This window comes from Opisthocomus hoazin, chromosome 1 (genome assembly GCF_030867145.1).
Source record: "Opisthocomus hoazin isolate bOpiHoa1 chromosome 1, bOpiHoa1.hap1, whole genome shotgun sequence".
Lineage (NCBI taxonomy): Eukaryota > Metazoa > Chordata > Aves > Opisthocomiformes > Opisthocomidae > Opisthocomus > Opisthocomus hoazin.
This window is the reverse complement of record NC_134414.1, coordinates 4651724-4666511: the sequence shown is the minus strand read 5'-3', so window position 1 is coordinate 4666511 and position 14788 is coordinate 4651724. Positions and strand designations below refer to the sequence as shown.

The 14788-nt window shown below is 55.5% G+C and overlaps 1 protein-coding gene across 1 annotated transcript; it reads left to right on the top strand.

Moving 5' to 3' along the window:
- Positions 1 to 315: 315 nt before the first annotated feature.
- On the top strand, positions 316 to 13956 carry P2RY2 (purinergic receptor P2Y2). The gene is made up of 2 exons (XM_075415381.1): positions 316 to 417; positions 9847 to 13956. Exon 2 carries the CDS (start codon positions 9851 to 9853, stop codon positions 10925 to 10927), a length of 1077 nt encoding a protein of 358 aa, XP_075271496.1. The 5' UTR covers positions 316 to 417; positions 9847 to 9850; the 3' UTR covers positions 10928 to 13956.
- Positions 13957 to 14788: the final 832 nt, after the last annotated feature.

The following is a 14788-nucleotide window of genomic DNA, read 5'->3' as shown; positions in this document are numbered from 1 at the left end:
GGTCCCATTCCTGGGTGGGGATCTCACCCCTGATCCCATCCCTGGTCCCATCCCTGGGTGGGGGTCTCACCCCTGATCCCATCCATGGTCCCATCCCTGGGTGGGGGTCTCACCCCTGACCCCACCATGGTCCCACCCCTGGGCGGGGGGCTCAGTCCTAGCCCTAACCCCGCTCCCATCCCCGGGGGGGGTGGCACGGGGGCAGCTCTCGGGCTCCGGTCCCGGTCCCGGCCCCGGGGAGGGCGGTGCTGGCCCCGCTCCCGCCCCGCTCCCAGCCCCGGGGAGGGCCCCGCGCCCGGCCCCCGCCCCGCTGCCCCGCTCACAGGCGGCCGGACCGGGGGGAGCGGCCGGGCATGGAGCGGCCCCCGCCGCCCGCCTGAGGGGAGCGGAGAGCGGCCCGCAGCCCCCCGCACGGAGGTGAGCGGGGCCGGCACCGGCGGGGGGGGGGGGGGTCGTGCCCACGCGGGAGGGGGGGCGAAGGTGCGGGACGGGGGGGGGGGGGTGCGACCGCCGGGGTGCGGGTGTGCAATGCGTGCGGGGGGGGGGGGGAGTGGGCACACGGTGCGGGACGAAACACGCACGGACCCCTGTGCCCACGCACACACATGCACATGGGTGGGGGGGACACGCAGAGACCCCTGTGTGCACACACACGGACGCGGGTGGGGGGATACACGCAGACCCCTGTGCCCACGCACACACACACACACGGACACGACGTGGGGAGAACACGCACAGACCCCTTTGCGCGTACACATGGACACGGGGGGGGGGGACACGCACAGACCCCTGTGCACACCCACACACCGACATGGGTGAGGGACATGCACGGACCGCTGTGAGCACACACACACACGGACACGGACACGGACACGAGTGGGGGGGACACGCACGGAGCCCTGTGCCTACGCACACACATGGACACAGGTCGGGGGGGACACGCACGGACCCCTGTGCGTGCACACGCACAGACGATGCGTGGAGGTGGCACTCACTGCTGGGTGGGTGACACGGGTGACGCGGGTGACGCGGGGTCCCCGTGCACCCAAAGCGGGGAGCAGGGCATTGCAGGGGCAGAGCTGAACCCCAGTTCCCCTCCCGGGTGCTGGGGCACCTCGCACCCCACATACTGCTGCTGAAACTGCCCCCAAACCCCCAAACTGCCCCAAAGGCGGGGTGGTCGGAGCAGCGGCGGGCAGCGAGCCGCTGGCACGGGCTGCTGCCGGCACAAACGGTTCAAGGGGGCACTCGAGGAAGCCTCCTGGGCTCCCTTTGCTCCTCTTTGCCGGAATTATTTGATTTTTTTTTATGTGTTAATTCCCAATAATCTCTTTTGCCGCTCGGTTTCTCCCTTCCCGGGGGAATTCGCTGGCTGTTTATCAGGGGTTTGCTGTACACAGCTCTGGTAAAAGCCACGGAGCTGACTCCTTGCTTTACTCCAGCTTGTGTTTTTCCACCTCCTTGCATGCGAGGGTGCCCGTGTAATTTATTTGGGGATGTTTTAATATGCGCCGGGATCGGTGGGACTCTGGTTTCACACCCTCTGACTCCTTTTAGTAGCTTCTAACCCCAAAAATGCCTTCTTCCCCGGAGCTAGGCGCCGGGTGGCATCACCGCAGGAGCAACTTTCGGGGCAAAACGTCTCCTTTCTCTTTCTGCTCCAGGTTTCTTATCAGCTCATTGCAAAACCCATTTGGCAGCCCGCTGCTTTCCTGTGCACGAGGTGGGGAGCAGCAAACCCCGCTCCCGGGGGGCCGCCGGCGCTCGGGGACGGGTGCCCCCGACGCGGGGCTTGCGGCTGCTGAAATTGGGCTGTTTCGTTACTGACAGGCCCCGAGTTCCTCTTCCTCATTTATATCTGAGCAAAGGGAACTTTGGCCTTCGGCCTCGGTGACCGATGGGCTGAAGAGCTCCGGGGTGAAGGGGAGACCCCTAAATACGCTGCTGAGCCTTGGAGTGTGGCCGCATCCCGGCCATTAGTGGGTTATAAAACCCTGAGAATTATTTCTGACTCTCCTGGCACGGAGCGGCTTCACCCCGTCTCTGCCCGGTGCGATTTTTCTCTCCGGTTATTGACATAAAGCCAAAGCCGTGGATAGTTCGCTGGCAGCGGAGCGTGCCGCCGTCGTCCCTCCTTAATGCTGAGCATCCCCTGCTAAAGCCTGAACGGGTACCGGCCCCCGAAGCAAAGACCCTTTTGCTCCCACGGGATGCTCCTTACGGAGGAGGCAATGATCGCCCAAAGTCCACTCCGCGTGGGGTTTTCTGGGGTCCGGTGCTGCTTTGGCTTCGCGGTAACTGCCGGTGCCGTGGTCGAGCCCGATAATCGCGTCAGCCCCGGGCTGGGATGCTGGTTATCTCCCAGCCGGGCAGAGCGTGGTTGGTTCTGCCTGGGGGTTGTGGGTGTTGGTGGATGACTCCCTCGGTTTGGGCAGCAGGCTGGTAGGACTCCGTGGAAACGTCGTTTTGCCCAGATACAGGGCCAGTTGTAGGGTAAAACAGAGTTACCAAAAGCGGGTGATCGACCAGAAACTGGTCCCATGCTCTTCTCCCAGTGCAACCATCGCTTGCTCCGGTGAGCAGCAGAAAATCTTGGAGGGCAGAACCAAAGTCCAATTCCCGCTGTAGAAACCAGCACAGGGCTCCTTTCTATCCCCAGGAAGACGAAAGGCTGCAAGCGCCCCATTTTCCCCCGCCAGTAAATAAAACTCGAGATTTGGGGGCTCAAAGAGGATCTGCCCCCAAGCCCGTGGGACGCTGCAGGGTCTTCCGGAGGGCCGGTGATGCAGGGATGCAGAGGGTTCTGGGCTCCCCAGTTCAAGGAAGATGAGGAGCTACTGGAGAGAGTCCAGCGGAGGGCTAGGAGAATGGTGAGGGAAATGGAGCATCTCTCCTCCGAGGAGAGGCTGAGGGAGCTGGGCTTGTTCAGCCTGGAGAAGAGAAGGCTGCGAGGGGACCTTAGAAATGCCTCTAAATCTCTTCAGGGTGGGTGTCAGGAGGATGGGGCCAAGCTCTTTCCAGTGGTGCCCAGTGACAGGACAAGGGGCAATGGGCACAAACTGAAGCCGAGGAAGTTCCAGCTGAAGACGAGGAAGAAATTCTTCCCTCTGAGGGTAACGGAGCCCTGGCCCAGGCTGCCCAGGGAGGTTGTGGAGTCTCCTTCTCTGGAGATATTCCAACCCCACCTGGACACGGTCCTGTGCAGCCTGCTGTAGGTGGCCCTGCTTCAGCAGGAGGGTTGAACTGGGTGATCCCCAGAGGTCCCTTCCAACCCCTACCATTCTGTGATTCTGTGATTCTGTAAAACACGCGGAGAGCATCACCTTTGCCATAGCAGGAAGGGAAATCTCGAAGAAGGGATCAAATATTGGCCAGGGTGGTATTTGCTTCGGGCAGGATCAGTCCCCGGAGACCTGTTGTGCTGGGAACCGAGGCGGGTTCAATCAAATGAAGGCGGCTTTAATTACACAGAAGTGCTGGCGCCAATGGGTTTGAGGCTTTTATCTGGTTTGCTCTAAAGCCACAGGTTCGGTTAATCCGGATTGACTTCCCGTGGTGCGGATGAAGGCCGGAGGTTTTGGGAAGCGGAGTCTCAAAGGGAGATAGATTCAGGGAGGAATTCAGGGAGTTTCTTGGGGAAAACCAGCAATTCCCAGAAAAAGTCCTATGGCTCAAAGTGAAACATTTTATTTAGCCTTCAAAGTCCTGAAGTTCTTTTGAAGTCATCACATCTTTTATCCAAACGCTCTCTCCCCTTTTCAGCTTGGGTCAAGTGACTGCAAAACCCTTTGGGAAACTGAAACTCCTCCACAAAAATACTTTTCGTGGAGATAACAAATTCAGCTCTGCTGCTTCTCAGCCTGCGAGGCAGGAGGGGAAACCGAGGCACGGGGACACTTTGGTGGAGCAGCTCCATTTCTGCCGACCAGAGCAGAGCTACCAATGCCCTCTAAGGCATTTTTCTCGGAGGGAGGAAGAGAAACAAAGGTTCTTTACGAGCTCATTGTGGGAGGAATGAGGGTTTCTGGCTATTTTTGGGGACAGAGGAAGGGCTACATCGGAGCCGTGGGGGACGAAAGAGGGGGCATTGCCCGGGGGTCTGGGCAGGGAGATGGGTAAAGCCCCGTAAGATGCTTAAAACTTGATTTTTGAGTATCTTGGAAATGTATCTTGGAGGTATCTTGCCTTGGGCTTGCTGGAGAGAAGTGCTGGGGAGCGGTGCAGATGACGGGACTGGGACGGCTGGGGAATGTCCTCAGCCCACGCTGGTGGCCAAAGCCAGCCCGGAGGAGAAAGGCGCTGAAGGTCACCACGTCGGAAGGGAGCCAGATGGAAAGGGCAGATGAAAACCAGTCTGTTTGGCCAGGCTCAAGTTTCAGCCTGGTCCCATCTCACGTCTCGCAACCAGACGGGCTCGGTAGCATCCGAACGCGCCTTCTGTTTGCTTTTGGTCGCGGAGGGTTTCAACCACGCTCCCAAAGGAGAGAGAAACGATGCCAGGTCGTTTGCTTCCCAGCGTCTCAAGTAGTTCCTGATCCAGAGCGAGGATTTTGATGAGTCTACTAAATGCCTAGGAATTAGGGCAGGGAAAACACCCACATTCTCCTTGGGTCTGTTGCAAAGGAGCCGGTGGGGAAGGTGCGGTGAATGGATCGTGGTTTAGACCTCCGGCGTAAAATTACGGGAGCTGTGGTCGCGGTTGGTGCGTCCGTGTCGCACGGGTTTGATTTCCCAGGGCCTCGCACCGGCAGAACAAAGGGCTGCATCTGTGAGGTCCTGCCGGTAAATTAATCCACATTAATTATGTGGGAAGGTGAATTAAACTTCATCAACCCCCCTTGTGAAAAGGCCTTCATCCCAACCATGCTTTGGTCACGTTTTGTTTGCTTTCATGGCTTTGCTTCTGCTGGCAGGGTCCCCAGCAGAAAACACCACGGGATGGATGGTGACCATCGGAATGGCACCGGGAATGCTGAAAAATGAGGTAGAAACCGGGATTAAAGCCCTTTACTCAGTGATTTGGTGTGCAACCCCATATCCCCATGGTTGACCCTGGGTGCTACACATCCCTCGACTGCCCATGACCTTCTCCGGTGACAGCCCTCTCCGTGCCCATAGTGACTCATCTAAATATCCCCTGCCCGGCCGTGGTGGATACTGTTACAGGAGTGTTTTGGGATGCTGGCATCACATACGCATGCCTGTGGGTATATATATTCGAGGGCACATGGCTGCTGGGATTGCAACACCAGTCTCTGATGGAGCACTGGAACAGGTTGCCCAGGGAGGTTGTGGAGTCTCCTTCTCTGGAGATATTCAAGACCCACCTGGACAAGGCCCTCTGCAGCCTGCTGTAGGTGACCCTGTTTCGGCAGGGGGTTGGACTAGATGACCCACAGAGGTCCCTTCCAACCCCTAACATTCTGTGATTCTGTGATCTGCATCTGCCTGGGCTCCTCTCCTCACAGGGCTCCTCTGCCATGCTGCCTTCATCTGCTATGGCTGATGGTTCCTGTTTTCTGGGGGAAAAAGCATGGCCCGTGAGATAAAGAGGTCCAAGACCATGCTGCAAAGAGAGAGATGGTTCAGCTGTTGCAACCAGGTTCATCCAGACCCAACGCATGGTCCAGCGTGGAGGAAGGTGGTCGGGGCAATGCCCTTGCTGTGCATGGGTGGCTGGAAGGCACCTAAAAAGCCATGCATGGTCAACTGCATTCGGCGCGGGAGAAAAAATCTCCCACCATGACCCTGGGAAGGGCCAGGTTTGCTGAAGAAGCAGATGCAGGTGGTCCTCACTGAAGCATTGTGCTGGGTTTGCTTTTGGGAGTCATAGAACGATTTGTCCTGCTTGGCATCCTCAGCGATCGCTGTTGCTTTCTCCCTCCCCTCGTCCCCACCGAGGGCTCGGTGTGTCTGGCGTTCATGCCATCCGGCCCGTAGGCAGAGGAAAGGGCAGCTTTTGTGCCTTGGCTGGCCGTGTCCTCTCCGTCCAGCTCACTGCGGATGCAACGGGGCCGGGGACGAGGGGGCGGACCGCGGCCACGGCCCTGACAGACACAGCAGGTTTTGTCCCAGGGATTCCGGGCAAAACTAGGGAAGAAAAAAGAGAAAAGAAAGGCTTTTGCAGATCCAGAGGGAAGAGGAGGGAGAGCACGACGGCAAGGACAAGGCTGCCTTGTGAGCAGGGTTTTGTCTCCGTGATTACCCTGCTCGAGCCAAGGGGAGAGCCCTGTTTGCGCCGTGTGCTGAAGATGGAGACGTGCATCTGGGCACATCCATGGCCACAGCATGGCCTGGGGCAGCCCGTGCTGCCCTGCACGCCAGGGGAGATTCCCCACCTTGACTTACGGATGGGTTTCAAAGGCCTGGTTGGGTTTTCTAGCTGGGGTGGCAGGAGCCGCTGGGGAGGCAGGCTGGAAGATGGGGTGATCTTGCGCCCATCGGTGCTTCAGAACTGGGTGATGGGTTGTCTGCAGGGGACAGAGGGGATGCAGATGTAGAGGCATGGAGACTTCATGCAAGGCTGAAGTCTCTGGAGCTCTTTAACCCTTTCCCGTGCCTTTTATGTGGCTTCTCTTGGTCGTGGTGGCCTGTCTGACCTGTTTAATCGGCTGCCAGGTCTGCAGGCAACCTCTGTCTCGTTGGCCACAGATCTGCAAAGCTCAGAAGGAAGGAAGAAATTGGGGAGAAGAGCAGATGGAAAGTGTTTTACCATCTGCCCAAGCACTGTCAACCCTCTCCATCCACAGGGACAACACTCTTGCTGAGGACTTGAGGGAAGCAGAATGAAGGGTGATGGGACCAAACCTGAGCCAAGTCCAGGAAAAGCAAAACCAGGCCAGGACAGAGTGAGATGGGTCCTGGGTCCTCATGTTCATCGCGGAGTGGTTCCCAAAGTTGTATTTGGGGTTTTGCAGGCATTGCAGATTAGTCAGGGTGTGAGCATGCATGTGGTTGCTGCCCACGTCCTCAGGAAGCATGAGCCTTGGCCAGTGCTGCTTCTGGTCTGCTCCCAAGGCAAAAGCAGCGAAATGGGGGAAACATCATCAGGGTTCATTGTCCATGCCACGTCTGGACATCAGCAGTGCTGAGTCTAGTTGGAGGCCGGTAACTAGTGGTGTCCCCCAGGGGGTCAGTACTGGGCCCAGTCTTGTTTAGCTTCTTCATCAACGACCTGGATGAAGAGTTAGAATGTACCCTCAGCAAGTTTGCTGATGACACCAAACTGGGAGGTGTGGTAGATACACCAGAAGGCTGTGCTGCCATCCAGCGAGACCTGGACAGGCTGGAGAGTTGGGCAGAGAGGAACCTGATGAGGTTCAACAAAGGCAAATGCAGGGTCCTGCACCTGGGGAGGAACAACCCCATGCACCAGTACAGGCTTGGGCCGGACCTGCTGGAGAGCAGCTCTGCGGAGAGGGACCTGGGTGTCCTGGTGGACGACAGGTTAACCATGAGCCAGCAGTGTGCCCTGGCTGCCAAGAAGGCCAATGGCATTCTGGGGTGCATGAAGAGGAGTGTGGGCAGCAGGTCGAGGGAGGTTCTCCTTCCCCTCTACACTGCCCTGGTGAGGCCCCATCTGCAGTGTTGTGTCCAGTGCTGGGCTCCTCAGTTCAAGAAAGATGAGGAGCTACTGGAGAGAGTCCAGCGGAGGGCTACGAGGATGGTGAGGGGACGGGAACATCTCTCCTACGAGGAGAGGCTGAGGGAGCTGGGCTTGTTCATCCTGGAGGAGAGAAGGCTGCGAGGGGACCTTATAAATGCTTACAAATATCTGAAGGGTGGGTGTCAAGAGGATGGGGCCAAGCTCTTTCCAGTGGTGCCCAGTGACAGGACAAGGGGCAATGGGCACAAACTGAAGCACAGGAAGTTCTGTCTGAATATGAGGAAGAGCTTCTTCCCTCTGAGGGTGGCGGAGCCCTGGCCCAGGCTGCCCAGAGGGGCTGTGGAGTCTCCTTCTCTGGAGATATTCAGGACCCACCTGGACAAGGTCCTGTGCAGCCTGCTGTTGATGACCCTGCTTCGGCAAGGGGTTGGACTGGGTGACCCACAGAGGTCCCTTCCAACCCCTACCATTCTGTGATTCTGTGATTCTGTGGATGGGTTGTTTGATCCAGTCCCTGGAGCAAGGGCTGGAGTTATCCCCATGTGATGGGCTGGAGGCATCGCTTCACCTGTTCTCCATCAGCTGTGAGTTGTCAAGGTGCTGTTCAATGCCATGGTGCTTCGCTTTGATGACAGATCGTCCGGGTTGGCAGCTTCTAGGTGTCCCTCACTGCCTCCTTCCCTGCAGGGTCTGAACTGGAGGTGGCTGCAGGATAGCTTGGGGTCAAAAAGGCGGTTTTGTTGGCAAGAAAGGCCATGCCCACACCATCCTGCAGTGTGGCGGCACCGGGTTAGAGCTGAACGATTTAGCTGAGAAGGCTGGTATTGCTCTTTTCCACCTAAAATCATGGTGAGATTTGGGTCAGGGTGCATCCCCCATGCTCATTCAAAAGGGCTCCTTTACCCAAACCCTTTCTCCTGCAGTAGCTCCCAGTCTCTGAGCTCCTGCTCTTCTGAGCTGGATTCACCCCCTATAACCCCGTTTCCATGGGCTCCCCACGACAGGGTACAGCAGCACAGGGCTCAGCACGTTGCATCCGCTGAGATCAAACCGCCTTGTTTTACGGGAAGGGAGGCAAATGCATTTTAATTTGATTCCTGGCTGATGGGCTTGCTGAGAGATCGTGTGTCGGCTGGGTCGTGGGCTGTCCCCGACGCACAAAAGGGCCCTTGTCCCTCCTGACGCAGACAGTGCCAGACTCTGCAAGTCTGCAGAGACTCTTTCGAGTCCATTTTTCTCGTCTCAGCTGATCATTCCCATGCATAAGTCAGCTTTGCACAGAGATGGGCAGACTTTCTGGTGGTGGTGATGCTGGAGGAGCAGGTCTCAGGACCTGGAAGCAGGACCAGCGAGACGGCCACCATCAGCCCAACACTAAACCCATTAAAACCAAATCATCGTCATCAACAACCAACCTAGACAGAGCCTCTGTGGTGGAGAACATGCTCCCTTTGGCAAGGTTTGATTACAGGGGCCTCCAGATGTTATGGTGATGTTTGCTCTACCAGAAGGAGCTGAGGACCTCTGAAATTAAAGCCTTGCCAGTCACAGGGATTGCTCATTGAAGAGCATGGTTCCCTTTTCTTGCCCTTTCTGCCTATGGTTTAGTAGGACCCACCTTTCACAGTGCTCAGCTGAGTCACTTCTCATGGGTGGCTGAGCACAATATGGACCATCTTTCCTGTTCTGTAGCGCAGGAGACCAAATTTCTGCATGAACCTAGTGGCAAGGGTGGATTGTGGCATTGAAGAGGGCTGCAGGAGATGTGAGTTGGACTCCCAGGTGTGGCCTGGGATTTGTTGGTGACTTTAGAGCAGCTTGGTTCCTCCTCTGTGCTCCAGATACAAAATGAGTATAAATAAAACTCCCTTTATCTGCTTGACTGGAAGTCCTCCATGCTAAGGACTACCTCGGTTGTGTCAACATCCAATGCAAAGAGGCGGTGGTCTTTGTGGGGATGTGGTGTCCTGGCAGGAGAGATGTGCTGCCACCTCTCAAGTCATTGTCACCTGCACTGGGATAGCAATGCCTGACAGACAGCGAGCTGTGCTTGGGGGTAGTTTTTGGATACGTGGCAACCGTGACAGGAGGAGAAGGGAAGGGTGCAAATACAGTAATGATGACAGCATGGACCACACAACGTGTCTCAGGACTGTGGCATTGGAGTTTTCTTGTCTAACCCACCTCTTCCAGGGACTCCTCATCTCCGTGTCCTTACAGCCTCTTTGCTTCCCCCCCAGGGTGATGGCGAACCTAACAACTCCTCCAGCCTGGACCAGAGTCATCAACAGCTCCTTGGACCCATTCGACGCAGGAGACAATGCCTACAAGTGCGTATTTGATGAGGACTTCAAGTATGTCCTGCTGCCCATCTCCTACGGCATCGTGTGCGTGGTGGGGCTCTTTCTCAACCTGCTGGCCCTCTACGGCTTCATCTTCAGGATCAAGACCTGGAACGCCTCCACCACGTACATGTTCAACCTGGCCGTGTCCGACACGCTCTACGTGGTCTCCCTGCCCCTCCTGGTGTATTATTATGCCATGGGGGACAACTGGCCCTTCAGCGTGGGCTTGTGTAAGATAGTCCGCTTCTTGTTTTACACCAACCTCTACTGCAGCATCCTTTTCCTCCTCTGCATCAGCATCCATCGATTCCTGGGCATCTGCTTCCCGCTGAAGTCGCTGCAGTGGGGACACGTTCGCTACGCCCGGAGGGTGTCAGTCATCGTGTGGGTGGTGACCGTCGTGTGCCAGTCGCCCGTGCTCTTCTTTGTCACCACCAGCGTGAAGCGTGACACCATCACCTGCCACGACACATCCAGCAAGGACCTCTTTGGCCAGTTTGTTATTTACAGTTCGGTGATGCTGGTGCTGCTCTTCTGCATCCCTTTCCTCATCATCATCGTCTGCTACTGCCTGATGGCCCGGAGGCTGCTGCAGCCCACACGGGGGATCTCCCGGCTGTCCCGTTCCAAAAAGAAGTCAGTCAAGATGATAATCATCGTCTTGGTGGTCTTCATCGTCTGTTTTCTTCCTTTCCATGTCACTCGTACCTTGTACTACTCCTTCCGGAGCTGGGACTTGAGCTGTCAGACCCTCAATGCTATCAATTTAGCCTATAAGGTGACTCGTCCCCTAGCTAGCACCAACAGCTGCTTGGATCCCGTATTGTATTTCCTAGCAGGACAAAGATTTATGAAGTTTGCGGGCAACAAAATGCCAGGGAAGCTTCAAAACGAAATGGCGCTGGGCATCGTGCCCAACAGCCACCTGGGAACCAGCAGCGACACAGACACGTTATCCAAGGATGTGAAATCCTAGCTCTGCTCCGGCATGGCCGGCGTTGTCTCTGCGACGGAAGGGTTTATCCCAAGTGTGAATCACAGAATCCCAGAATGTTAGGGGTTGGAAGGGACCTCTGTGGGTCATCTAGTCCAACCCCCCTGCCGAAGCAGGGTCACCCAGAGCAGGCTGCACAGGACCACGTCCAGGCAGGTCTTGAAGATCTCCAGAGAAGGAGACTCCACAACCTCCCTGGGCAGCCTGGTCAAGGGCCCCATCACCCTCAGAGTGAAGAAGTTCTTCCTCGTCTTCAGCTGGAACTTCCTCGGCTTCAGTTTGTGCCCGTTGCCCCTTGTCCTGTCGCTGGGCACCACTGAAAAGAGTCTGGCCCCATCCTCCTGATGAAGGAGGTCAGGATGATTCAGAGCCCAAGGCTTTTGGTGTTTGCGGTGCCTTGGCTTGCACCCACTTCAGCATGGTCCGTGTTAAACACGCTCCTCTGCTTGTTGTTGTTTCAAATACGTTTTTTTCAGGAAGGTGCTGCAGTGGTTCTACACACAAACCCCATATCTCTGCCTCGTCATCCAAGCCTGCCTCTCTGTTCAATGCTGAATGGCGTCTCTCCACCAGTAAGGCTGCGTGCCCTCTTTCAGGGTGGCCAAATCTGCTAAAAAAAAAATCATGTCGTGTATGTCTTAGATCATTTTCTAAAGCAGAAACGTTGTGTGCAAAAGGTGCCCCTAAAGAAATCCATCTGCCCATCTCCAGGTTCCCTGGCACACAGTCAACAAAGGTTCCTCTGTGCCTTGGCAAGGGAGGAGAGGCTTTCGGTCGATGAGGAGCGTCAGCTGCAGATCTGACAAACAGGTCGATGAAAATGTCAAGCGCAAATACCAACTGCAGCGGGAAAGCGTCTCCCACGGCTTTGCATCCCTGAAAGAAATGCTCTCCCAGCTTCAAGCCCCGGCATCACAGCATCACAGAATCACAGCATGTTAGGAGTTGGAAGGGACCTCTGTGGGTCATCTAGTCCAACCCCCCTGCCGAAGCAGGGTCACCCAGAGCAGGCTGCAGAGGACCTTGTCCAGGCGGGTCTTGAAGATCTCCAGAGAAGGAGACTCCACAACCTCCCTGGGCAGCCTGGGCCAGGGCTCCGTCACCCTCAGAGGGAAGAAGTTCTTCCTCATGTTCAGACGGAACTTCCTCTGCTTCAGTTTGTGCCCATTGCCCCCTGTCCTGCCCCTGGCATCTGCTGGCAGAGCCGGGAGGAGACTCCCAGTTCCTGTCCAAGGGCTGGCTTCCCATTAAAAAAGGTGCTGGTGGACCCTCCATCCCACTGGAGTATGCTGGTACCATCAAACAGGTCCCCTGTGGGTTTCTCTGGCGGGGTCAACGTCTTCTTGGAGACCTGTTAGTGTTTCCCAACAGCAACGTTCACCCTTGAAAAGCTTTTAGGAACCCGTAGCTTTCTCTCAGCTGCTGGCTTTAAGAGTCATCTCCAGCTCATCAAAATTCAGGGTGAGCTCTTCATGTCTTGTTTTTAACCCCCTTACCAGTGACTCATATTCCCAGCAAAGAAGCAAAGACTATTGCTCATCTGCTTGGCTGTGTGCTGCTGTGTCCTCGTTGCTGCTCAGAGGTGACAGCCATCTGGGACCTTTAGCAGCTTGCTGTGACCCAAAATGCTGCCCAGATGCTGCTGTCTGGTCCTCCCATAATCCCAGTAATCCCAGTGCTCCACTGCAGCCAGTCAACGTATCCTTTACTGACAGTGTGGACCTTCCCTGGGAAATCTCACAGCACTAAACTCTGGGTGTAGGAGCCATACCAGTAAACGTGGTGCTAAGCGTAACCCCAGTCCTGTCTGTATTTGGCCTCGAATCCCACATCAATGAGGACAGTTCAAAGTAAGCTAGAGAAAATATCCACAAAACACTTCACCAGAAGGTCCTCTTGGTCTTTCTCCCTGTAATTGCTGGGTTAGAGAACAGAGAGCCCAGGTCCATGGTTTCCTTGCCCAGCCTTGCCACGAGGATGCTGATTCCTCACCCCAAAAATGAAAATTGCTTGTGCTGTAGCGCTGGACGAGTCATATTGTATAAAAGCAGCCCTAGCTCTATTTTAGGATTAGATAAACACTTTTGATCCTGGTTTAGACCAACTCCTCAGACCTCTTCTTAGTTTCTTCCAACCCTCCTTCCTATGAAGTGGCTTGGTGGAGATAAAGACACGCCGTGACGTAACCGGCCAAGTTCAGCCAAGAGCAACTGGGAGGTTGAGGGTCTACTAGGATGTTCCTGTGGTCCCAGCTCGATGGAGCCATGGTCCCATGGAAGGCCCTTGTCCCAACCAACAATGTCACAACCACAGGAGGAAAACGAGGGGACTGTCTCATGCCAGAGCACCACCAGCAAAGAAAAATAGGACATTTGTAGGGTGGTTCAACTTATCCTTGAGTGAACATTTAGGAGACGGTCGGGCTAAGGTAGGACTTGCACCGTGGCAGCAACTTTTTCTCCTCGTGCCTGTGAAGGGAGCTTGGCTTTAGGGGAAGGGTCATGGTGTAGTCAGTGGGGCAAGACAAACAATTACGAGAAATTAATTCAACTGAGGCGCTGAACTGGTACAAACGTTACTCCAGGCCAGGTCTTGCCTGGTCTCCTGCACTTGCCAAAAAGCAACGTGAACACCAGGTTACGTGCTCTGAATAATTCAACAAAAATGTGCTCAAACTTCACTCCTGCAGTCCTGCTCGGTGATCCCACCTTTCTCTGAGCTAGCATCAGCCGACTTCAAACCACCGCCTCGGGCAACACTGCTAGTCCCATCAAGGGGGTCCCGCTGAGACCCTGGTTCCGCACAAGCTAGCGGCACTGTTCAGATGGAGAGCGGTTGGAGAGGTACCAACTGGAAATTTATATGTAGAATTTGTTTTTTGTTTGTAGAAGCACTAACTTATACTAATAAAAAGTGGGTTTTGTGACGACGACTGTACATTTTTATTTTTGTAACATGCAGACACCTCAGATTTCTTATAGCAAATAAATTTATTTCTACTATGAGCACTCTTTTGCTGTCTCCTCCAGTGTGTAAAAAGAAGAGGGGTATTAAGGGTAAAAACTGGGTTGTTGAGTGTCACAGGCATGTTTCAAGCTCCAGATACAGTCTGGTCTGGGAGGGTGAGATCCATCTGTCCATGCATGGGCTCCACAGTGGATACATCCAGCATCTAAACTCCTGTAGGAGTCCATGGAAGAGCTGGTGGCCCCAATCATAGAATCATAGAATCATTAAGGTTGGAAAAGACCTCTAAGATCATCAAGTCCAACCGTCCACCCAACACCACCATGCCTTCTAAACCATGTACCCAAGTGCCACATCTACATGGTTTTTGAACCCCTCCAGGGATGGGGACTCCCCCACTGCCCTGGGCAGCCTGGGCCAAGGCCTGACCACTCTTTCAGGAAAGACATTTTTCCTAATATCCAATCAAAACCTCCCCTGATGCAACTTGAGGCCATTGCCTCTCATCCTGTTGCTGGTTACTTGGGAGAAGAGACCAACCCCCCCTCACTCCCCCCTCCTGTCAGGGAGCTGTAGAGAGTGAGAAGGTCTCCCCTCAGCCTCCTCTTCTCCAGACTGAACAGCCCCAGTTCCCTCAGCCGCTCCTCATCAGACTTGTTCTCCAGACCCCTCCCCAGCCTCGCTGCCCTTCTCTGGACAAGCTCCAGCCCCTCAATGTCCTTCTTGTAGTGGGGGACCCAAAACTGAACACAGTACTCCAGGTGTGGCCTCACCAGTGCCAAGTACAGGGGCAGGTCTTCTCATCCTTGGGCAAGATGAGATGGACCTGAGATGGAAAGGGCTGCTGGAGCATCCCCAAACTCAGAAGCTCATTGG

Bases quoted from the DNA above. Each gene is read 5' to 3' on its own strand.
- P2RY2 (XM_075415381.1), top strand. From the start codon at position 9,851: ATGGCGAACCTAACAACTCCTCCAGCCTGGACCAGAGTCATCAACAGC.